At 35.3% G+C, this 24582-nt stretch overlaps 3 protein-coding genes across 4 annotated transcripts; 2 read left to right on the forward strand and 1 right to left on the reverse strand.

The window, feature by feature from the left end:
- Positions 1-5703: 5703 nt before the first annotated feature.
- Positions 5704-12604, reverse strand: LOC125216113 (ABC transporter A family member 7-like). Its single transcript, XM_048117739.1, has 18 exons — positions 12527-12604; positions 11749-12130; positions 11555-11637; positions 11261-11405; positions 11016-11135; positions 10816-10940; positions 9798-9956; positions 9211-9373; positions 8993-9118; positions 8827-8910; positions 7930-8285; positions 7393-7593; positions 7127-7236; positions 6960-7044; positions 6593-6721; positions 6405-6510; positions 6231-6319; positions 5704-6136 (listed from the first exon to the last, which is right to left on the reverse strand). Exons 1-18 carry the CDS (start codon positions 12602-12604, stop codon positions 5837-5839), a joined length of 2841 nt encoding a protein of 946 aa, XP_047973696.1. The 3' UTR covers positions 5704-5836.
- Positions 12605-15693: 3089 nt separating this feature from the next.
- Positions 15694-20759, forward strand: LOC125209142 (ABC transporter A family member 2-like). The gene is made up of 16 exons (XM_048108752.1): positions 15694-16062; positions 16495-16726; positions 16837-17006; positions 17097-17282; positions 17403-17498; positions 17584-17784; positions 17877-18036; positions 18129-18355; positions 18601-18718; positions 18809-18885; positions 19261-19350; positions 19502-19645; positions 19745-20017; positions 20100-20180; positions 20256-20432; positions 20502-20759. The coding sequence occupies exons 1-16, from the start codon at positions 15694-15696 to the stop codon at positions 20757-20759; spliced, it is 2859 nt and encodes a 952-aa protein (XP_047964709.1).
- Positions 20760-21644: 885 nt separating this feature from the next.
- On the forward strand, positions 21645-23774 carry LOC125212906. 2 transcript variants are annotated; one of them, XM_048113196.1, is made up of 6 exons: positions 21645-21780; positions 21866-21977; positions 22328-22685; positions 22834-23305; positions 23398-23453; positions 23538-23774. In XM_048113196.1, the coding sequence occupies exons 1-6, from the start codon at positions 21741-21743 to the stop codon at positions 23574-23576; spliced, it is 1077 nt and encodes a 358-aa protein (XP_047969153.1). In that variant the 5' UTR covers positions 21645-21740; the 3' UTR covers positions 23577-23774. The 2 variants fall into 2 exon arrangements, with proteins under 2 accessions (XP_047969153.1, XP_047969154.1); XM_048113197.1 differs by having other exon boundaries at positions 21648-21780; positions 21869-21977.
- Positions 23775-24582: the final 808 nt, after the last annotated feature.

Raw genomic sequence — 24582 nt, forward strand, 5'->3', positions numbered from 1 at the left:
AAAATTCTACATTATTAGATGACACGTGGCATTAATCTAACCATTAGATCATATGATCCAATGGACTGCAAGTGTTTTGAGTTTTACTTATACTTAGCGTTCTGACCTGAATACATCCCTATATATATATATATGTATATATATATATATGGGGGTGCACTAGTGGTGCCACCATAGATAGGATAACACCATACCACCAATATAGTCCGTTAGATCTCGTTTATGGACGCCTAGGATTAAGTTTCATGAAAAAACACGGGTTTGCAGTGTACAAAAGTATTAGATATTGTAGTCTATCAGTATTAGATATTGCAATCGTGGTAAACTGCAATATTGTTGTGGTAAGACTGCAATATTTAATGAACAACACTGCAATCTGGTAACGTAAAATTAAAAATTTCCTATTTTACCCCTCCGTGTTTTTACACGTGGCAGCATGACAAGCACACTATTTTCAGATCCAATGGCCTAAAATGGTGGTATGATGTTACAATAAAGAGGGTTGTCATCTTAATACATCCATATATATATATATATATAGGGAGATGATCAAAACAAGTATGTATTTAAATCCAGAAATGCAGCCCAAATCTTGGCCCTAGGATTAGATGATCTAATGGTCAATAATTAATCCAAAACACGGAAGGTCATAATTAAGTAGTTTTAGGTCATATTATAAGATTTGGATTTATGTCATGTTAAGATCATTTTAGGTCATGCTTTGTTAGCATGACCTAAAAATAAACTAACTATGACCTAAAAATGTCTTACGTATGACCGTGTTCTGCATTTCTGTATTTAAATCTGGTCTTCATAGATCAAAACCCTATATATATATATATAGGGTGGTGATCAAATGAGATTTTTTAGGATAAATGAGAAATGAGATGCAATATCAGCCACTCATTTCTATTAAATGAGTGGTCCAGATTTTGCCACATGAAATTTATTTGAGGATTAATTAATTATGAAAGGGCATAATGGGAATTTGTCATCCAAACGCGATTTTGATTTTCTCCTTCGGTTTCTCAACGCTATTCTTCACGAAATCAGAATCTCCTTCCTCAACGCTATTCTTCACAAAATCAGAATTTGCAAACTCCTCAGATCGTCGATTCGCCGAGATATCCTCGAAGTAAAACTTATCAGATTGTCGATTTCTGATTTTTCCCCTTCACGGTGCTCAATTTAGATCCGTGGCTGCCACAGCGGTTCTGGCAGAAATCGTCGACAGCGACATCAGCCGTCGTTAGCACGACGTTAATCGCGTTGATTTTCTAGCCTTTAGATGCCAGATCTATGAGATGTTTTTTGGTGAGAGATTTTCCAATTGAATCTTCGAGGATCTGCTTGTTGAGGTGGAGAGGGAGGGATAGATTTTTCGAGAAGGTGAGGTGGTAGTACTTCTCCGCCTCCGGCCAGCCCCGGCCAGTACCTGCGTCTCCGCCTCCTCGACCGCCGCACGGTCCTTGCCATCTCCTCTCCTCCGTCGATCGCCGCCTCCAGCGGCGCGTTCGATTTTCAGGTGAAGCCTATCGCCGGCTCCACGGCGAAGCTCCTCTGTGAGCTGCAGAGAGGCGATGTGGTTGAATTGAGTCGGTTGGTGGCGGTTTCGATGTGGATTGAATCTCGCCGCCGGAGAAATATCAAACGGTGCTCATCTTCGCCAGAAATTGAATGGAACCACCGTTGCTCTTCCGCGTGGCTATTCTGGTAATCGTGATTGCCTTTTTGCTAACCTCAGATTTCTGCCGTTTTTATTTGGTTGATTTTGCGAAGAAATGTATGAAATATTGTCTGAATTGAGTATTGAAAGATAACCTAATTTCTACGCCCAATTTGTTCGTGTGATGATTTCATAATTTTGGAATTTGTGCTTTGATTCACATTATCTGCTTTTGAACCAATTTCCAGTGATATGAAATCTGATCAAATTGCTTTTATACTGATTTTATACATTCATGGGTGTTGCTTCCATGGTGAAATGGAAACAAAATTGCCAACAATTACTTTACCAATAAATGTGGTGTTATGTAATTGATATTTTTCAATATTAGTATTAGTGAATAAATATAAATGAATTTATTAGATTAATGTTTATTAATCAAGAAATGTGGTGAATGTGAAATTGGGTGAAAATTACAGAGTATATTTTTCATGTATTAGATTAAACTAGTACATTTTCACCTATAAATGTACACCTTAATAATACACCATAGGTGTATTTATGGCCATGTCAAGTCAATTATACTCTGTAATTTAGCCATTGAATTTGGGTGAAGCTTGTGCTTCCTTGTGATATGTAGTTTAAAAGCATGGCTTTTGCATTTTCATGATTAGTTATTAAGGTTATTTCAATTGTAATAGGTTACAGATTATCACATAGTAAACCAGTTTGAACGTTGCAAATGAACCAATGACCCATTTGCTTTTGGCATTGGTTTTACAAGAGAGAGAGCTGAAGGGCGCACTAGAAATGAAACTTTTTTTAAGCATATAAATGGTAAGCCTTTTTTGCAATGTATACTGAAGGTGAAGGTGTTTGCTTCATCTTTTTTTGGATAGTATACTAGCTATTGAGTGATTACTGATTTTGTTAAGTGTGTTTGAAAAAAGCTCAATTGGATTATGCTGTAATCAAATTTGATGAGAGTTTTTGAAACTTTTCTTTTTTAATCACATTTATCTTCAAATGAATGTGCTATAAATGTATCACATTTAGTTCACATACAAATCATGTCAACTATGGTATATAATATGTCAGCTACACTTTCAAGTCATGTCAACTACACGTACAAGCCATGTCAACAATTATAAGTCATGTCAACTACATTTTCAAGCCATGTCAACTACACGTACAAGCCATGTCAACTACACTTACAAGTCATGTCAACTACACGTACAAGTCATGTCAACTACACGTACAAGCCATATCATATCAACTGCACACACGTATAATGTCAACTATGTGTACAATCCATGTCAACTACACATCAAATGTCAACAACTATGTAGTTGACATCAAAAAAAATTAAAAAATTGAAAAAGAAAATTAAAAAAATTAAAAAAAATTAAAAAAATATATATAAAAAAAACCATGTCAACTACACGTACAAGTCATGTCAACTACACGTACAAGCCATGTCAACAATTATAAGTCATGTCAACTACACTTTCAAGCCATGTCACGAAATTATAAGTCATGTCAACAAAACTTTCAAGCCATGTCAACTACATGTCAATTGATATGTGAATTATAAGTGTTATTTTTTAGTTGTTGACATTTTAATACGAGTTGTTGGCATTCGATATTCTCGGTATTGATATGTGAATTATAAGTGTTATTTTTTAGTTGTTGACATTTTTATACGAGTTGTTGACATTCGATAATCTCGCTATTGATATGTGATTATAAGTGTTATTTTATTGAATGTTGAAGATTTGAAGATTTGAAGATTTGAATGTTGAAGAAGATTTGAAGATTTGAATGTTGAAGAATTGATTTGAAGATTTGAATGTTGAAGATTTGAAGATTTGAATGTTGAAGATTTGAAAATTTGAATGTTGAAGATTTGAAGATTTGAATGTTGAAGATTTGAAAATTTGAATGTTGAAGATTTGAAGATTTGAAGATTTGAATGTTGAAGATTTGAAGATTTGAATGTTGAAGAGATTTGAAGAATGTTGAAGATTTGAATGTTGAAGATTTGAAGATATGAATGTTGAAGATTTGAAGATTTGAATGTTGAAGAGATTTGAAGAATGTTGAAGATATGAATGTTGAAGATTTGAAGATTTGAAGATATGAATGTTGAAGATTTGAAGATTTGATGATTTGAATGTTGAAGATTTGAAGATTTGAAGATTTGAATGTTGAAGATTTGAAGATTTGAATGTTGAAGATTTGAAGATATGAATGTTGAAGATTTGAAGATTTGAATGTTGAAGATTTGAATATTTGAAGACTTTGCAGCTAGAGTTTTAGAGAGAATTTTAGAAAATGATTTCAAACACAATTGAATAAAAAGACAATTATACCCCCTTGTTGACATAATGTGGTATTTGTTGATATTTTGTTAATCTTGTGGATTAGTGGCCTATATTGCATCTCATTTCTCAATTTAGTTAAATAATCTCAACCTAACAAGACCCTCCTGCTCCATCCGTCCCATATAATTTTACACACTTTGATCCGGTACGAGTTTTAAGAAATGTAATGGAAAGTGAGTTGAAATAGTGGGTGGGATGTGAGTCCTACTTTTAAAGTATTAGTTTTATAATAAAATGTGAGTAGGAATGAGTTAGTGGAATATGAGATCCACTACCAAAAATGGTAAAAGTGAAATGGGTAAAATTATGTGGGACGGACCAAAATGGAATACTAGGTAAAATTATGTGGGACGGAGGGAGTATTTAAGAAGTCGAAGACCTTTTAATTTGTAGTTTATCCTTATGTTTCATTATTTTATCAATAATTTTCTCACATTATGTGCAAAGTTATACAAAAACTCTAGCTCAAATATGTATACAAGTTATGTAAAATTTAAAAGTTGATTTATCCATTTTTTCTATAATTTCAAAAAAATGAATGAGTAAACGAACCGAGGACTAAATAACCATTTTTAAGGTATAATAATTAAATAATCATATTTTATGTTATTAATTAATTATTTCGATCAATAATCATTCTTAAGGTATTAAAATTAAATCGACTTGGCAAGGAAAAAAAAACAATGTCAACGTGGACTAAATAGGAACGAAACTAACTAACAACGATAACTCCACCGTCTCTAAAAAGGTATGAACATTGGTTCGGCACCGATTTTATCTCTTAATAAGAAGCCCTTTTTATTTATGTAGCATAACATCAAAACAACACAAATCTGCAACATGACAGCATAATACTGATCTAACTAGCTGTAAGTCTATAAACCACAGCATGTAAAATAAGGATGATTAACAGAATCAGGATATCCTCCAGTCTCCAACACTATATCTTCTATCAACAACCCCATTTTTCCCCAGAGTATCACCCAAACATATTGCTAGTATAAATCTGCGTCTGCATCCCAATCTGATTAGTCCACACCTCCATCTTCCTCCGCGACTCCTCATCAAGCACGACAGCCGCCTCTCCGTCCCATGCGCCCTGTCCAAGAAATAGTTGATATCGTGTCCACCGGCCACCTCATCCAACCTTCTCCCTGTTGTGAGGCTGGAGGAAGTCACAGGGTGTCCCCTTGACAGAGGATGGGCTTGATCTTAGAAGCGAGGTGGATCTCGTGAGACAGGATGTTGCCATTTGCATGGCCACCAAGATTCCAGTATGTGTGGGGGGCTTGATTGATTGGGGTACTTGGCTTTTTGAGTGGCTCGGCTTCCATCTTTATCGCGAGCTTGTCACAAAGAGTTAAGTCACCATTACAGATACTGCACATGAAAAACCTGTTTCAACCTATGATCAAATGTTAGCTTGGAAACTAGTAGTACATATTTATGTTATTTTCCTTATAAAAAAGCATATGAATGGGAGATATTTGTATGTTTTGGACACTTTTCTTAAACACATGAAACAAATTCAAACATATGGTATCATTAAACTATCAAAAATATTCCAAAGCTACCCATTCAAATATTAAAATTTGGATCTTATTTTGCAACAAATTCACTTTTCGTGTCTAAACCTGAATATAAACTATTTACATGTAGAAGAGTATTTGTAAACTACGTAAGTGCATATAGAAATACATGTGATAAAAATCCAATAGAAAGTCCACAATATGCCTAAAAATCAAATATTTTACATAGAAGCACCTGTTGGAGTAGCAATCTGCTGTTATGAGAGAGTGTTGAATGTTTGAGCCCCTCTTGCAACCTTGATAAAGACATCCTCTAATGTTGTATCCGCGAGGCCCCATGCTTGAACTGTGAACCTACTCTTCGCCTTCTCCACTGCCTCAAACACATCTGCTATTCTTATCTCTTGCTTTGGCAACTCAAACTTTTGTGTCCCTGAGATCTGGTATATCTTTATAGCATTTGGAGAGAGGTTTCGTACTAGGTTCTCCACTTCCTGCTCATGTTCGGGAGATGTTGTCATCGTGAACACATAAGATCCTCCATATCTAGCCTTGAGCTGCAGTTGGAAGATAAGATACATGAATAAGTGAGTTTTGGGATATGTAAACTCTAACTTATGATCACATGCCACGTGAGTAACAATATTTTACCTCTTTAGGGTTTCCTACACATTGCAGGCTTCCATCCACGAAAATTCCAAGACGATCACATAAATGCTCCGCCTCTTCCATCGAATGGGCTGAAATATTAAAAAGGTGTAAACTGATGTTTATAAGGGAAGTGGTTCATGGGGTCGGCGGCACAAGAGAGAGCAAAGCAATTACTAGTGAGAATTATAGCTCTGTTTTGTTTGGCTCGCTTGACTACGTTCCACAACATGTTTCGTGAAGCAGGATCAAGCCCAGTACTTGGTTCATCCATGTACACTACCTGTCAGAGAGTTTTAGAACAATTAGCCACCAAAGTTGATGTCATAACATAAGTCGAAAAGTAGGCGAGGATCCAGTTGTACTTTTGGATCTCCAATAAGTGAAATGGCTACGCTTAGCCTCCTCTTCATGCCACCACTATATTTGCGTGCTTGCTTGTCTGCCACCCCACCATGAAATAAGTTCACACTCTTTAAAGACTCGTCCACAGCCTGTGTCAAAATATAGACGTACACGGTAAATAAATAACCCTACATTACGTTCATGCAAAGTCTCATTCATGTTCCATATACATCTCTGGTCACTTGAAGAAAATCATTTGATTTTTGTATGCCTGACACATCTTTGATCGACAATTACAAGTAACAACCAAACAATTCAACTCAGGAACTGCTCTATTAGAGTTGATGTGGTTCCCTGTCATTTCTTGCAGGAAAATTATGGACTTACATGTAATAAGGACTCCCCCTTGAGATTTTTAAGCCTTCCATAGAAAAGTAGATGCTCTCTTCCCGTCAAAGTATCCCATAGTAAGCTGCAATCAGTTTTTTTTTTCAATGAAGGATTCTGAAATTCAACCAAATATCCTATCCAAATGATAGCAAATCAATGCTTACTCATGCTGGGGACAGACACCCATGCTAGTGTATATTCTGTTCATATCAATCGATATATCTTGTTCCTGAACATATGCACTTCCAGAAGTGGGCTTTATGAGCCCAATCATCTGCAGGAGCAAAAACGTCAGTAGGCAATTGAGCTTCGATACTTCTGCATGGTTGATATAAGTAAAATACCTAAAAACCAATTAACTACACATATGTTAAATTGTATGGCAAAACAAGAGTAGAATCTCTGGTGGGCTGCAAGATTGTAAACTGACCATATTAATGAATGATGTTTTGCCTGCACCATTAGGACCGAGCATGCCAAAGCATTCCCCCTGTGACAAAGCAAGTGAGAGGCCTCTCACTGCGAATTTCTCTGGGTTTCCGTCCCTGCCTGGATATATCTTTTTGAGATTATGGCAGATGATTGCATGAGTTTTACTTGATTCAAGTAGCAATTCTTCAACCCTCTCCCTCTGACGTAAATCAACAAAGCGAAACAGTGAAATTCGATGATAGAGATTCAGCAGCCAAAATAACAAATAGAGAAACTGAGAATACGAATCCCTTTAAAACCAAATCTTGATTAGCATAAAATCATGGTGTAATACAGATCTTATAAAATGCCATTTCTTGTCCAAGGTATTCACTATTCACTAACCATACTTACCTTACTGAAGAAAAATAACTTTACACATGGAAAACCAGTCCACAAATATAATTCGGAACTTAGTTAGACAAAATGATAGAATCCTTATAGCAGTAGGTAGCACTTCTAGAGTTATACTCTACAAGGGCCAATATCAGTTTACCTCTTGCTCAACATCCTGTTTATCAATCTGAACGAAAACTTTAGATCGTTGCCTTCGCAGGCTAGATTTACGAAAGGATGATGATATGTTCTTTTGGTGCCTCCGCAAGAAAAACAGGGGACCTCTTCCCGATGACACAACTTGATCTACATAATATGCAACACCAACGACAATGAACCATTCCAATGCAATAATAATCATGACCTCTCTCATCCCGTTTTTTCCATCACTTAAATCGTTCCATCGCATTCCATCAGTTCCCATGGAATTCCCAGCAAAAGAATATTGCGCAAACTCATATAATCCACGATAAAGGGCGAATCCTGGATATAGTTCCATAGCTATGATTCCAGCTTCTGCAATATACAGGAAGATGGTTGCTCTTCTTATAAGATAATACAAATGTTAGGAACAATACCCCAGTGCTGAAAATGAAGAAGTCGAATGATTTAAAATTTACAAAGTTTATTGTTCAGTCCAATTCATAATTCAAAAAACAAACTTCTGCCTAACTTCTAGAGATATACTTACTTAGTACAAGTCATTATAACCTTCCCTTTCTGAATTTCAATTCAGACAGCATTAATATGATTCTTAAATATCAAAGAAGGGAAGTGTGCCTTTAAAAGTCTTCATAATGACAAACAAATTCAGTTCTATGTAATTTAAATAATTAACTATACCAAATATAGTAAACTGTAAAGCATGGAATGCCAGATATTGGCTTCCTCCAATTCCTTTTCAAGATAGCATATTCTAGGACAGCAATTTACCGATACTGCGAAGAGAAAATATTCAGAATATGCCAAAATTATATATCAGACAAAATTGGCCAAATATATCCTAAATGATATCTACAAAAATTTCCCAGACAAGATGGTTAATATGTTTGCTTACTTGGAAATGAAGAATCTTCAAGAAAGTAATGGAAGAGATAGCCACCCAAGAACCCAGTTCCAAATAACATCATATAACCCACAACTGACAATTATAGAATGTTTGAATTAATATGCAGCATACAAAACAAATAATGACTAAAATGGTGCTCATTTGGTGGTCGAACCTGTAGCAGTCTTCATGTTTGAGAATAAACCAGCTAGAAGAAAAGCTAGAGACACTTGCAAGTTTATGTAGAGGAAATAAAATACAAACTGAATGCTGTAATCATTTAGTGTGAAGAATTTTAAACCTGCAAGTCAAATATTCCAGTAATTAAACAACTTCCATATAATTAATAAAGGATAAAACAATTGCAGATAGCTCAGCTCTTGAAATAACTACCTATGCCTGATCCAAATACCACAAAGCATATCATGTAGATTGAAGATATTGCAAGAAAATATGCATAAGATATCATCCAGTAAGGTCCATCACCAAGCCCATGCATCTTCATCATAATTCTCAGTCTGAGTTGTTTCTCGTAAACTAGTGATGTCAGCATAACCTGAAAATACAGACACATGTATGAGTTATAGTTAGCAACATTGGTGCTAAACAAGTTGCCTGTGTGTATAAAAAGGCTGAACCTCTGTAAATTTAAAAAATCAAAATAAGTTCATAAATCATAAGTAATAGACCTACAGAAAAAGACAAAAGGAAGTTTGGGGTCCTAAGTCCTAAATTAAACTGTAAAATCAAACGAGCTGAATGAAATGCACATGAAAATATTCTGAAACCCATAAGAAGAACTATTGTGGTCTGTAAGTTTGACTATCGATTATTTATCTGTATAATAAACAAGCCACATACATTCCCTATGCTAATATCTATCTTTAATTTAGTAATCACAAAACTTACCTAAGATTCAAACCCAAAAATACAGTTCATGATCAATTCAACATTTAGGAGTTGACTTTGATTTAACTTACAGGGAACAGCTGAACAATAACCCAAATGAAAAAGACTGGCCCAAGGAGATTGGCGAGATCCATCTTGCGTTTTGTTTCAGGTTTCGGCATTTCTTTTACAAACTCAAAAATCACTTTCGTAGCTGGTCCTAGTAGAAACTGGAGATATGCATTTGATGCCTGCATGGGCATATACAAAGTGGCATGATAGATCTAGTAGTTCATTAAAAGAAAAACTTGATCCATAATGTATCACATTGTTGACAAACAATAAAGTTTCACAAAAAGATAACTGTCAGGCACACATCAACCAAATAATGCATCTGCAAAGATAAAAGCAAATTTCATACCGATGCACAAACGATTCACACGACATTCCATACAGAGCAAGCAAGTCTTAGTGGTTATTTTTCAAGAGAAATAATACTTATAAATTGTTGGCAATTGAAAGTAAAAAATACATATATAACTATCCCACATCGGGTGTCAAGAGAAAACTGAAACTAGTATATAAATCTCATGGGCCACTCCTCCTATCACCAATTGGTTTTATGATGGAACTCATGGATTTCTCTCATGGTACCAGAGCGGGTCACCGATTGTGGGCTTTAATTAACTGACCCATGGGAACTGTGTGTTCAGTTTGAGTGCCAGAAATTGTGAGATGATGGGAACTGTGTGTCAGAATTTAAGAAGTTCAAGAATTAGTAGTAATTTACACATGATCTTTTACGTTCATATTGGACGATAATATCACTATGAGATGTGTCTCCTCACTTAGCTAAATTGGTTTAGGCATTTGAGAAATCATTAGAGCTAATATAACCGGATTAACCTGGAAATATTTGAGCTAAATCTTCTTTTCCTATGGTCTTTCCTAAATCTAAATGTTAATGAAATATATTCCACCCCTTCCCAGCTTCCCCCACTCTTCTTCTCCACCAAACAGAAATAAGATTTTTTGAAGAACCTTTGTCATGTTTGTGATGCAGAACCTATCATTAGTAACTAAAAGTTTGAGAATGGAGGATTTAGATACCAGATTTACTGAACGAGCCACCCGTATCAAAGCAAGAGGCTGACTGACTGTATCATTCTTGTATGTAGAATTGTACCATATAGTAACATTTAACAGATTCTCATTTGAATTGAGAAAATCATAGGCTGCAAAAGTGGCAATGAACTTGGTAATTCACATAAGTGATGAATTTACTGCACAGTGTTGCAATTTTGACAGACCTGCTACAATCTCATTAATTTGTCGCTCCGGGTTCCCTTTACGATAACCCTTGTAAAGCTCATCATTTATCTCTGAAGAACTGTTTCTCCATAAATGCAAGCTTTGAATGCAACGTACATCTGAGTTTGATACACAATTACATAGTTGTATCATGAAAAGTAAGTGAAACTACCATATACACATAATGTTTATTGTTTGACAAATCAAATAAACATTATTGAAGAATTTTACTGATAAAAGTTACCTTGCTGTATTGTAGCAGAACTTAATTTTAAAGGAATAGAGGATTGAGAGTTGGATGCACATTGAGGTTGAAGAAAATCAATAGGGGTGTTTGAAAAAAACGCTGCATCGAGAAAATTGGTATTCTCAGGACTTCTTCCCGAACCCTGATACACCACACTTTCATGTGTAAGTCATCAAGAAATATTACTAAAGCATTTGCAGTCTTAACAATGAAGATCTACCCACATTCCTAAAAAAAATAACTGAAACTTAATGTAGAAATTTGACAAACACAAAAACAAAGAGAACAAACCAAGGCAGCATCAGCTAGGCTGTATAGTATATCAGAGAAATTTATATTCAATGGTGTTGTTGAGAACATGTTTCCAGCCACACCTATCAAGTCACGAGAGGATTTTTCAGATTTCCCACATGCTCTTGACAAACACAACAAACTAGACACCTTTTTATATATCATGGAATAAATTAGATGAAGAGACGACTTACTCTGTGCGAATGTTTTGTTCTTCCCTGTAATAAGCATAGTTGCCGGACATGAACCTGTTCTCTTGCATGAATCATTAGGTAAGTCTTGATATGAGTTAAAATCAGTTCTCACCGCACGAAATTTTTCCTCTGGTATCTGTAATAATGGAGGCCATTCTGGTGGATGTGGAATGGGACAGCTGAACCCTTGGTCCAAAGTTGAGTATTCTATCCCACATTTTGTTTCACATTGACCATTCCCATCAGTATCAACGCAAGTGCAACCACACCTCTTTGAGGGCTTGTCTAACTCATTGTCCACCAAATTTTGGACGAGAACAAGCAGCAAACAGAAGACTAATGGGGATAAAACTAGTTGACTGTTTGTTATCATATTTCGTTTCTGCAAAGGGAAAGCGTGGGATGGATCAAAATTCGAATCCACGACAAAATCAGTCCCAAATTTTTGAACCTAGAACTAGTGAGACCAATAACTACTACTATTAAATAAACTTATTTCAAATCGAGTATCAAACATCAAGGTACTACCTACAATCGAGTCTCTGTAATGTAGAAAAAAACTCCACGCATCAAATGGGGGAAAAATCGACTAAATCTAACCTCAAACAACTCATTCAATCAAAAAAGACAGCTGAACCCACAGTGTAATGAGTGAATCATCGATTGCGTTTAAATAATAAACCTAATCGCAGTAAGCTGAAGAGCAGAAATGCTACTCCGTATTTAAAAAGAAATCCAAAATTTGATGCAGAAACATTTAACTATGAGAAAAACTCGCCTGAAAAGTCAAATTCTTCCTCAGCAACGCATTGGCCTGGGTCCAAATACTTGACGGCGCATTCGCAGAATCCGCCATTTTTGTCGAAACTTCAGCTGGTGCAGTCGAATTCGAGTTATTGAAAGTGAGAACTTAAATACTGACATTCTCTGAATTTAACGGAATATATGAACCGAGTCAGAAATGACATAACTACCCTTTCACGCAATTGAATTTCGCGGAATTTATATGGATTGTAATGACTATAAAGCCCCTCATCCGAAAAATTATTAAGAAAAGAATTAAAAGCACTTGTTATGTCAAAAAATTGATTTTTAGTAGACTAAACAAATTTCAATAAATAGAAGTAGTGGATTGGTGTGAGTTGCAAATGTGTACTATCGGATATTGTTTACATCTTCAATTTGCAAATTATGTCGCTAAATTTAATTTCTTTTTAAGTAAAGAAGGATAATTTTCAAGATATTCTTGATTTCTTGGTTAATATTTAAATAATAATCCACGTCTACTCTGAATTAAAAATATTATACTGAAGTTGGAAAATATATCTCGATTAATAGTTAAACTAAGATGATGCTACTGATCATGACCTTTAATTATTAAGTGCAGATAAAATATAGGTTTTGTCAACTGGACAACAGAATTTCTTCTATGATTTCATTTCACCTACTGCATTTATATATAAATTATAGAGGGAACATCATTTTTGGTCCACGAGCTTTGCCAAAGTATCATTTTAGGTCCGTGAACTTTGAAAATATCATTTGAGGTCCATCAACTATGGAGTAATATCATTTGAAGTACTTTTTTATTATTTCCAAGTTTTTTTGGACGAAAATACCCTCAATATTTTTAAGGGTATATATTTTTAATAAACTTTTGATATACTCATATTTTTTATAAATATCTTTACTATATATTTTTGATGAATTTTTTAAATATAATTTGACCTTCAATATTATCACTTAATTTTGTGACATGCAAGAAATAATCCTTATTCAATTTTTTTATTGTTAAAGAAATTCTATATTCAATTTTAAAATTCTTTAATATAAATAATTGAAGAAGCAATTTAACTTGCATATCACAATATGATAAAATTATATTTAGAAAAATCGTCAAAAATATATTGTAAAGATATTTATAAAAAATATGAGTATATGATAAGTTTATTAAAAATATATACCCTTTAAGGTATTGAGGTTATTTTCGTCTAGAAAAACTTGGAAATAGTAAAAGAGTACTTCAAATGATATATCTCATAGTTGATGGATCTCAAATGATATTTTCAAAGTTCACGGACCTAAAATGATACTTTGATAAAGTTCGTGGACCAAAAAAGAAGTTCCCTCTAAATTATATGTATAGGATATAGCACTATAATGTAATATCGTAACAAACTAAAAAAGTATCAGAAAATTCCTAGTACTACTATTATTAAATTGCAATATCCCGTGAACTATGCTAATTAGCTGTCTTAAATCTTAATTAAGCTATTATAAAGACTCGTTTTCAGTATACCACGCACACTAGCAAATTAAATTATTAGACCATAAATAATTGTAGACAAATGATATGCTATATATATTATTTAACGCATGCTGTTTATTTTTATTTATATATTTAGTTTAATTATAATACATTAAAAAATGTTATTGAAATTTTTAATTTTATAAAATTCATAAAAATAAATGTTTAATTTGTTATTTTATTAATTTATTTGAAATTATATAGAAAATGAGCAAATCGAGCTTTGATTTTTATGAAATTTGTGAAATTAAAATTTTCAATAATAATATTTTTTTAATGTATTAGCATAAAACTAAATATATAAATCGAAACAAACAACACATGCGCCAAACGAAAGTGGTGCTCACATAAAGTATATAATATATCATTCCTTAATAATTGTATTCAGCTACTAAATACACCTCAATCCAATAAAAATAGGTATTAATGCGTGCAACACAGATTTTAATAAAATAGGTCAAATCATATTAGTGGAGTAGATCTCATAATTTCTTATAGAGATATTAATGTAATAAATTAGAGAATTAAGAATTTTTAATTGGTAAGAAAGTATTATGTTGAGACATCAACTATCAAGCACGCACGATTACTTTGATTTGGAAGTTAAGCAGTTCTTTTATGTGTAAATAAACAAGGCATATAGTTTATGTTATTGATTGATATGTGTTGGAGGCAACGATATTTATTTTATTACAATTTGTTTAATGCTTATATTCTTCTGATAAGTGAAAGAAAAAAGATAACAATTTAAGAAAGAATGATTGAGAACATAACTACGAACTTGAAGTTGAGAGAGAAGCAAAACTTAAGTTTACAAAAATAATTTACAATCAATTAATATACCTTATACTCCATGTTTCTTAAAAATAAAAAACTCTTTTCATTTTTGTCTATTTCTTAAAAATATACTAGAAAATTTGAGTTTTAGAAAAAAAAATTCTTTCTGAAAGATAGGATTCATTTTTCACTAATATACTTTTTATTTTTATCTCTTTTACTTGATTAATTTTGTATTAAAACGCGTATCGTTTTAAAAGTTCATATATTTAAAAAACAGGAAGAGTAAGAACTAAGAAGTATTGTGTAAGTCAAAATTTTTCTGATAAGAAAAAAATCTATGGAGAGCTCAAGGCACTAGACTTGTTTGTCATTGCAAAATATATTTACAGAGGTCAAAGTTAAAGATAAAAATACTTTTGTTGTTGTAATTTAAAATGCAAAGCTAAATATAGTCATTCTCTTTTTAGTTTGTAGTTCTACTATTAAAGTTTCTTCTAAAATTTTATAATATGCATAAGATGAGATTATAACATAAACTCTAAAGTAGTTTTATTATGTTTCTGTCAAAATGGAACAGAATGACAACGACTTTTCTGTTAATTCTTATAAAATCATTTTTGATATATGTAGATTAGTAGCATGTGATTGTTCCTTTTCATCAATTAAAGCCAATTCGAACTCACTGAAATTTTATAATAGCTTATTAATCCAGGCCTAAAACAGTAATGTACCCATATTCCCCGCGCCGTTTGACCTTTATAAAACCAGGGGCAAAACAGTCAATACATCGACATTCCCCGCGCCTTTTAAAGTTGAGTCCAAAATCAACCACCAAAAAACCAGAAAAACCTCCATAGATGGAGCTACAGAGAGGATCTCGACTGCTGTGGCAGCAATACAAAGCTCTGCTCTTCAAAAACTTGCTGCTCTCATGGCGGAACAAGCGCTCCACTTTCCTCCAGCTCTTCTCATCGCTTTTCTTCATCGCGCTCCTTTTCTTCATCCAGGAAGCCATCGAGGCGCGTTACGCCTCCTCCTCCTCATTCAGAAACAATGCCGATCCTGAGGCACTGGTGGCGCCGCCTATTCCGCCGTGCGAGGACAAGTACTACACTAGGCTGCCGTGCTTTGACTTTGTGTGGAGTGGGAATGACAGTGCGAGGATTCGAGAAATTGTGCGGAGGATTAGGGCGAATAACCCTGGCAGGCCTATTCCTGAAAACAAGGTCTATTTTGAGCTCTTTTTGTTGCTTTTTTGTTTTAATGTTTGGCTAATTTATGTTTAGGTTTCTCAATTCATTCGATTAGTATGTCGTTTTGAATTAGTCTGATCATTTTGATTGGTTTCACTGTTTGATTACGCTATTTAGGTTTCATAGAAATTCATTTTGGCTTGTGAATTTGTTATATCATAGAATCCAGAGTAGGATGAATTGTTTGTGTCTTCTAATTCAATTTCACTTTTGTTAGTTACGTATTTCAATCCAAACTTTATCAGTCCATATGGTTAATGATGAGATACTATGATACCAGTTCTGATATTTGAATTGTGCTGTATAATAGTAATACTTAAGTTTGTAATTATTTTAGAGTTTTTCACATTTGAAGAGTGTGATGCTGCAACGAGAAGTAAAGGACTATATATCATGCTCGAGCAGGTTAGAGACTTCAGAACACCAGATGAAACAGACGATTGGCTAGCCAGTAATCCGATGCAGTGCGCTGGTGCTCTACATTTCAGAGACAGAAATGCTACTGTGATTAGCTACGGGATACAGACTAATTCTACTCCACTTGCTAAGCGAGGGAATTTTGAAGATCCAACGTTCAAATTTCAAATTCCTCTGCAAATTGCTGCAGAGCGAGAAATTGCAAGATCTCTAGTGGGAGGTATGACATCTACTACATTCATCCATCTCATTACATCAAATATGTACACTTGTTTCTAATCTGACCTTTACCTGAAGTGTATCTTCATTATCTGACTACATACATTTCAGATGCCCGCTTTAGTTGGGTTGTAAGTATAAAGGAATTCGCTCACCCCACACTTGAAATAACTTCTGCTATGCTGAGGGCAGGGCCGACCTTTTTCCTGGCCATTTCCATGTTTTCCTTTGTCTTCCAAATTAGTACTTTGATAATGGAAAAGGAGCTCAAACTTCGCCAGGTATTCGTTTCAGCTAAAAAGAACAATTGTATTATGAGCTTGGCAATGCTCGGTACTAATCCATGTTCTTTTGTGTTCTTTTCATAATAGACTATGACGATGATGGGTCTTTATGATACCGCATATTGGTTATCATGGTTCACATGGGAGGGAATACTAACCTTTATTTCATCCCTTCTAACAGTACTTTTTGGGATGATGTTCGGATTTGATTTCTTTTTGAACAACAGTTTCACAGTTGTCTTCCTCTTGTTTTACCTTTTCCAATTGAGTATGGTAGGTTTGATCATCCCAGCACGAAACTTCCTCAGTTCGCATCTGTTTCCATGTCTTGACTTGTGAAAAATGCACAAGGAGATTCTGAGTGAGAGAATAATTTGTTGTTTTATTTCTCAGGTTGGTTTCGCCTTTATGCTGTCTGGCTTTATTGGCAAGTCATCTTCATCCACAACTGTGGGCTACTTCGTCTTTATCATTGGCCTCTTGACTCAGGTTTGTAACTTGGTCAGAAGTTCACTTGAAAATTACTGAAGACATTGTGATTACCCTGATAACAGAGATTTGGATTATTTTTCAGCTTGTCACAACGTTTGGATTTCCTTATAGTCGGGACTTCTCAAAGATCTACCAAACTGTGTGGTCATTCTTCCCACCAAATCTTTTTGCAGTAGGTTTGAACTTGCTTTCACATGCTACTGAAACTCCTCAAGATCCCGGTGTCAGCTGGAAAGGGAGGTTGAGGTGTACACCTGGTGATCAAGAATGTGTCATAACGATCGTATGTCAAACCTTCAGAGTCTATCAACTCTATACACTCTGGAATATGAGCCATTCACTGACTTACTTCCTTAAATTTCTGTCTATTATCAGAATGGTATTTACATATGGCTTGTATCAACTTCTTGTTTGTGGTTCATTCTGGCTATCTACTTGGACAATATACTTCCAAATGCATCTGGTGCAAGAAAATCTGCATTTTACTTTCTAGTTCCAGGGTACTGGACTGGGAAAGGTGGAAACAAATCCGAAGGTACTCTGTATATGTTTCTTTTGTTGGTTAACGACTTAACGTGTGTTTTTCCTTGGTTGCTGAGGTTTCTGACATGCCTATTTCAATTTCAGAGGGAAGCGTTTGCAGTTGTGTGAGCTCAATTCCACATCTGGAAAACATTCATCCGGATGATGAGGATGTACAAGAAGAGGAAACCATAGTGAAACAGCAAGCTGCAGAAGCCAATGTCGACTCAAGCATTGCAGTTCAAATACGCGGTCTTGTGAAAACTTATGCTGGAGAAAGAAGTATTGGTTGCTGCAGGTGCGAGAGAACCTCTCCTTACCATGCCCTCAAGGTAAAGTTAATCACATGAGATGTGCCTGTTAGAGTATTTTATGGAGAGGATTGCTTACAAAGTCTACTGCAGTTGCTTCATTATTGAATTTCAGACACGTCACTAGTGTCCCTGAACAAAATAATTTGGTTCTATGATAATCTTCTGTTGATTGGATGAATTAGTTTATAAATGTAATTAAGCTTCACTAGTATATAGATAAAGTTTGTTTAGTTCTTAGTTTTTTGGAGATGTCCTACCTGCAGGGCATATGGATGAACTTCCCCAAGGATCAGCTTTTTTGCCTTCTTGGACCTAATGGAGCTGGGAAAACGACTGCTATCAATTGTTTAACTGGGATTACACCAGTCACTAGTGGAGATGGTGAGGAGATTTTCTCTTGGCATTATTAATTTTCCTGGCCTCTATTTCGAATTATGACTCGTAAACCTGTTCTCAAATTTATGTTCACAGCTTTAATTTATGGGAATTCTATACGAAACTCTACTGGGATGTCGACCATCCGGAGGATGATAGGAGTCTGTCCTCAGGTTCTGCCACTTCAAACTTCTCATGCCATCTTTGAGTTATTTAGTTATACTTTTGACTACTTGATAAAATGGAGGCTCACTTGGTATTATTTTTTGCATCGTTACGTATCTACTTTTGGACATTACAAACTGTTTTCTATTTGTTTGAATCTGAATTAAAAGCTTTGGAAGTAAAGATTTGCTACCATAGGCTCCAACGAACAATAAGCTTCAGTGGTTACAAAGTGTTGTAACTATTCAATGTGATCTTAAATAAAGTGAAAATTCTATGATTAGATTCTTATAAAAAGACTAGCTGTTTCTAGCGTGACAAGAATACTTTTTACTGTGTTATGTTGTACAAGGAAACTAACTCTCCTTATGCTGATACTACAGTTTGATGTTCTGTGGGACGCACTATCAGGTCTAGAGCACCTTCACTTGTTTGCCAACATCAAAGGTCTGAATCCTGCTTCGATTGAATCAGTATGGACTCTCCAACCCCAAACTCATCTTAGTTTTATCAAATCTTATTTGGTTCCTGATATGTTAAGTTCATGGGGTAAGACTGAACAATACCAAATCACTATCTTGCTTCTATCTGAAAAACTAAACCAAGCATTTTTCCTTTTAACAGGATATTGAGAAATTATTAGGAGAAGTGAAACTTACTGAATCAGCTAAAGTCAGAGCCGGTAGCTATAGTGGGGGAATGAGACGTCGTCTTAGTGTTGCTATGGCCCTAATTGGTGAACCAAAGTTGCTTATTATGGATGAGCCGGTGTGTTGAGAATTTTTTTTCACTTCTTAAATCTGTACATGTATATCCACATAAATTTCTCAAAGCTAATTTGATAAAAAGGTCATTTTGAACTGACAGACCACTGGGATGGATCCAATAACTAGGAGGCATGTCTGGGATGTTATCGAAGGGGCTAAGAGGGGACGTGCGATTATTCTAACAACTCATTCAATGGAAGAGGCGGATATCTTAGGTGATCGAATTGGAATCATGGCGAAAGGCAGGCTTCGCTGCATAGGGACTTCGATAAGGTTGAAGTCACGGTTTGGAACGGGGTTTATTGCCAATATAAGCTTTGTGAACGATTTTAGTAACTCCCAACATGTAGTTGTGAAAGAGTTGTTCAAATCTGTAAGAGTCTGACCATAGCTAATTAAAAAGCTATACTGAGAGAGTATAAATAATACTATAACTCTGTGATTTGTTATTGCAGCATTTGGATGTTACACCTAAAGAGGAGAGCAAGTCGTTCTTGACCTTCATTATCCCCCACGAAAAGGAGAAGCTGTTGAAGGTACACAACAACACATTTTCAATATCACTGATCTTCTTAGCAACTGGTGCTCAAAATTGTTGTCCCAATATCCAGAGCTTCTTCACTGAGCTCCAGGAGAAAGAAAAGGAGTTGGGCATAGCTGACATCCAACTCGGGCTAACAACTCTCGAAGAAGTATTTCTGAATATAGCAAAACAGGCGGAGATGGAAAGTGCTGCGACTGAGGGCACCTTTGCCACTCTCATGCTGAACTCCGGGGTGTCTCTTCAAGTATGCTACTGCACACATCGTATACACAAAATGTGAAGAGTTAATGACACGGTCCTTGAAAACATGCAGGTTCCGATAGGAGCAAGGTTTATTGGTATTCCAGGAACAGAATCAGCAGAAAATGGTAGGGGTGTAATGGTGCAAGTGTACTGGCAGCAAGATGAATCTGGATCATTATGCATCTCTGGTTGCTCTGAGGAGATGCCTATACCATCTCGAGTGCAGCTCCAATCTGTTTCGTCTGCTTCTCGCACGAATGCTTCTGGAAGACCGAAGCAAATTCATGGAATGGTGATTGATCCTTCACAGATTACAGACTCAGATTAGTTACTGTTTGTTATGATCTGTAAGCAAATTTATGTACATAGACACTAACAGACTCAGGGGGCGGTCGCCCCCTCTTGGCCGTTCTGAGAGACTAAAATGTCCCTTGAGTTGAATCGAAAATAACATAATCGCTCCCTCTTGTATAGAAATATTTGTTTGCAACACATGTCATAATATTTAATAGATATTGTTTTCTTACCTATTTCTCCATATCATCCCCCACATAGTTGAACTCTAGTTCAGAAACTCTTCTTTTGTTCTTCATCATTTTTTAAATTCGAAAAAAAAAGAAAAGAAAAAAAACGTTAACTTAACAGTGATATTATATGAGGAGCGGTTCCAGTGATAATTAGAATGAGACTATGGGTTTGTATTTTTTGAAAATATTTTAATTTAATTTGAACTATTTTAGAAGTTCTTGTATTCTCTCCTTTCCATTGTAGCATATGCTTTAATCACTGGGAAAATAAAGAAAGTAAGTCCAATCATATATGGATAAGTTATCCAAGTACTTCATTAGGTAGTGAATTTTCATTTAAGTAATGACATATTAGCATATTAAATCAAGAAGATAAATTACTGGCAACTATGTTTACAAAATCATATGCAATGCTGACTTCAAAATAAATAAATAACCGCTGATTAAATCAAGTGGTTAATGCCAGCAAATCCATTTACACCAAAATCAGTTGGTTAAATGCCAGCAAATCCTCCCAATCTTTAGATTAAATCACAATTATTCGAAATTTGAAATTCAAAAATGCATGGGCCCTCCAGAAGCCGTTCCTCACATTGCTCGCCTGTTCTCTCTCAATTATTTAATTTTTTCCTTTTAAATTTATTCATTTTTTCCCGCTCATCAAATCTTCTCCAATATATAAACACAAAGCAACCTCTCATTTCCTCAATTACTCCTCAATCTTCATCAATCTCACAAAATTTTCGGCGTTTTCCTCCCTTCATCAGTTTCAGTCAGAAGAAATGTCTGCTGCTATGGAGGATTCTGCTGCGAAAGACCAAGGTTTGCTTTTCCCTCTCACATAAATATTTTTTTTTCATAACATTTTTGAATTTCTTTTTCAAATTTTTGCGGTTTATTTCGATAGCAGGAAGATCGGCCTCGAGGCTTCTCCGGTATCCGCTCCGATCTGCTACGAGAATTAAGGAGGTGAAACCGCCGCTCGCTGACTCCACGAACTCCCACTCTGCCACTAAAAGGTGTGCCTTCTCGAACATTATAATTAGAAATTATTCACCGATCGCTTTATTTTTTGTTGTATTATTGAACCTGATCTGGAAATTCTCGTTTAGAAATGTGTTTGATTATGCTCTCATCAAAAAAATTCATATAATGTAACTGTCTATTGTTTTGTTGTCGCCGTTTTACCGGAATTTAATCGAATTCAGTAATTTGTATTGAAAATAATGGAGTGGAGAATTCAGATTTGAAGTATGCATAGATTATTGTTAGCGATCCAAATATCTCTCGCTCTTTCGTTTGATACTGTTTATGGTATCTCTGGTTTATTGATTTGCGTTTTTGATGTGTTGTGCCTGTCAATTTTTAGTGGAAGGCTTGCCTCAAGTGTGACTAAGAGTGTGAGTGTTCTCAATCTCTCCGGCAAGGAGAAGTCTGCCAGGCCTCCTAGACGCCTCTCCGTTCCTTCCAAGTCCAATGCCAGCTCTGCTTCCAAGTCTTTCGGCAACATCACGCCCATTTCTGAGGCTAGATCAAAGAGGACTGGGGCCAACCAAGAACCGAGCGACACACCTCTATCCGATGTATCAAAATCATCCAATCGGAAGAAATTCAACGTGCTAGCGTCAGCATCTTACTGGCTGACTCAAATTAAGCACTCTGAATCTGCTGGAAAGCACTCCATCTCTCTTGGCTTCTTCAAGCTTGCTCTGGAGGCTGGATGTGAGGTATGGAATATGGATTGCTATTTGGAATGCTAAATGTTTTGTTTTCACCCCGTGGAATGTCTTAAATTTTGGAGGTAATATAGAATATTGATGTTCCACATTAGATATGCTTGCTAATGATTAGAAGTGTGTGTGTGTGTGTGTGCAGCCTATGCAGAAGATGAGTGATGAGCTGAAGGCATATGTGCGCAATCACGAACTCTCTGGACTGGGAGAATCTGTCAAAGAACTATTTGAGGGCTACAAGATTTCAGAAAACTATGAGCCCTCGGATGCATCTCTAACCACCTCTCAAGTAGCTGCAGAACCTAATCAGTCGTGTGAAGATGATGCTCGTAGTTCCTCATCTTCTATTACGGATGCTGAGAAGGTGAAGCCAAAGTCACTGGACATAGCTTCTGAAGAGAGTGAGCAAGCGAAGCAAACCAACAATGAAGTTACTCAGAAGGATGAGTCTGTGAAGAAGACCAGAAGATCAGTGGCGAAGATTCCTGCAAGCTCGAAGTCTGTTTCTGAAGCCAGGAGACGTAGCATTCAAAGGAAACCTTCTAAACCAGTGAAGCAAGAACCTGCCAAAGTTGATGACAAGGTGAAGAAGCAGGGCAAGAAGCCTGCACAAGGTGGTGATGAAGATAGTTCTAGATAAAGAATGTTTATTTTTACAATGTCGATGGATCGTATTTATGCTCATGATTTGGTTATTTTACTACAGTTGTGGAGCCAGTAGACTCTCAGCCAGAGGCTCTTCAAGAAGACAAAGAAAACATGGTGAGTTAAAATTTGTTTATATACTATAAAGCTAAGTTATGAAAGACTCTAAAATAGAAAGCTGCAATGTTTTTTACTGTGTAGGCTGAATCACAGACAGAGGAGGTGGCTTCAGCAGTTTAGAGAATATACTATTTCTCAGCAATGGCTGAGTGTGGTTTGGATTTTGAAATTTAGAAGTTTATATTCCTAATGTATATTGCTACAGAATTGGTATGGTGGGCATTGATGAAAATCTGGTGTGGTGTGTGAAATTTGTAATTTTTGTACCCTTGCTGCTCTGGATTGCCTGTCTTTCTATAACATAAATTTTTTTCTACATATTATTTTATTTGCTAGTCTGAAATATTGATGCGTTCATGGTTGCACTAGGTCACTTACCGAATGATTAAAAATCATCTGAGTTATTCGTAACTAAAATATACTACAAATGCTGTTTTAAATTGTTTCAAAAGATTATGCCACGATAAAATGATGGATATACGGTGAACCAACAGACGAAAGCCCTGTTCGATATACTTGATCATCTCATTGCTAAGAAAGTAAGGCCATGTTTGGTATGATGGAATGGAATGAGGGTGGAATGGAATGAAGGTTGGAATGGAATGAGGATGAGAATGGAATGAGGATTCCATTCCATTCTTATGCTTGGTGAATGTAAGGAATACAAATGGAATGGAATTGATATTCCTTGATTGATTCCATTCCTTTGCTTGGTAACACAAATAATATAGGAATGGAATGAAATACAGACAATTAATTATTTTAAAATTTAATTTCAATTTTTAATTAATCATTATTAGTGGAATTAATTATCTCAGATGTATGATGTTGTAAACTACTGCAAACTGCAGTTAACCTAAAAAAGTTAACATAGGCACTTCATTAAATCACCATAACCTAAAACGATGTGTCATATATTCCAGCATTCATTACACAGTCTATTATGGATAAAATATTGTGTGTAGTGTGTGTAATATTTGGAATTTTTTTTCAATTATTTAAAATTCCAAAATTTTTTAAAATTTTAAATTAAGATGATATTGAAATCAAATATAATATAATATGTAGTAGAATTTTGTTAAAATTTAAATTAAGAAAAAAGAGAGAATGGGAATGGAATGGTCAT

The sequence above is a fragment of the Salvia hispanica genome, chromosome 3, assembly GCF_023119035.1.
Source record: "Salvia hispanica cultivar TCC Black 2014 chromosome 3, UniMelb_Shisp_WGS_1.0, whole genome shotgun sequence".
Classification (NCBI taxonomy): Eukaryota; Viridiplantae; Streptophyta; class Magnoliopsida; order Lamiales; family Lamiaceae; genus Salvia; species Salvia hispanica.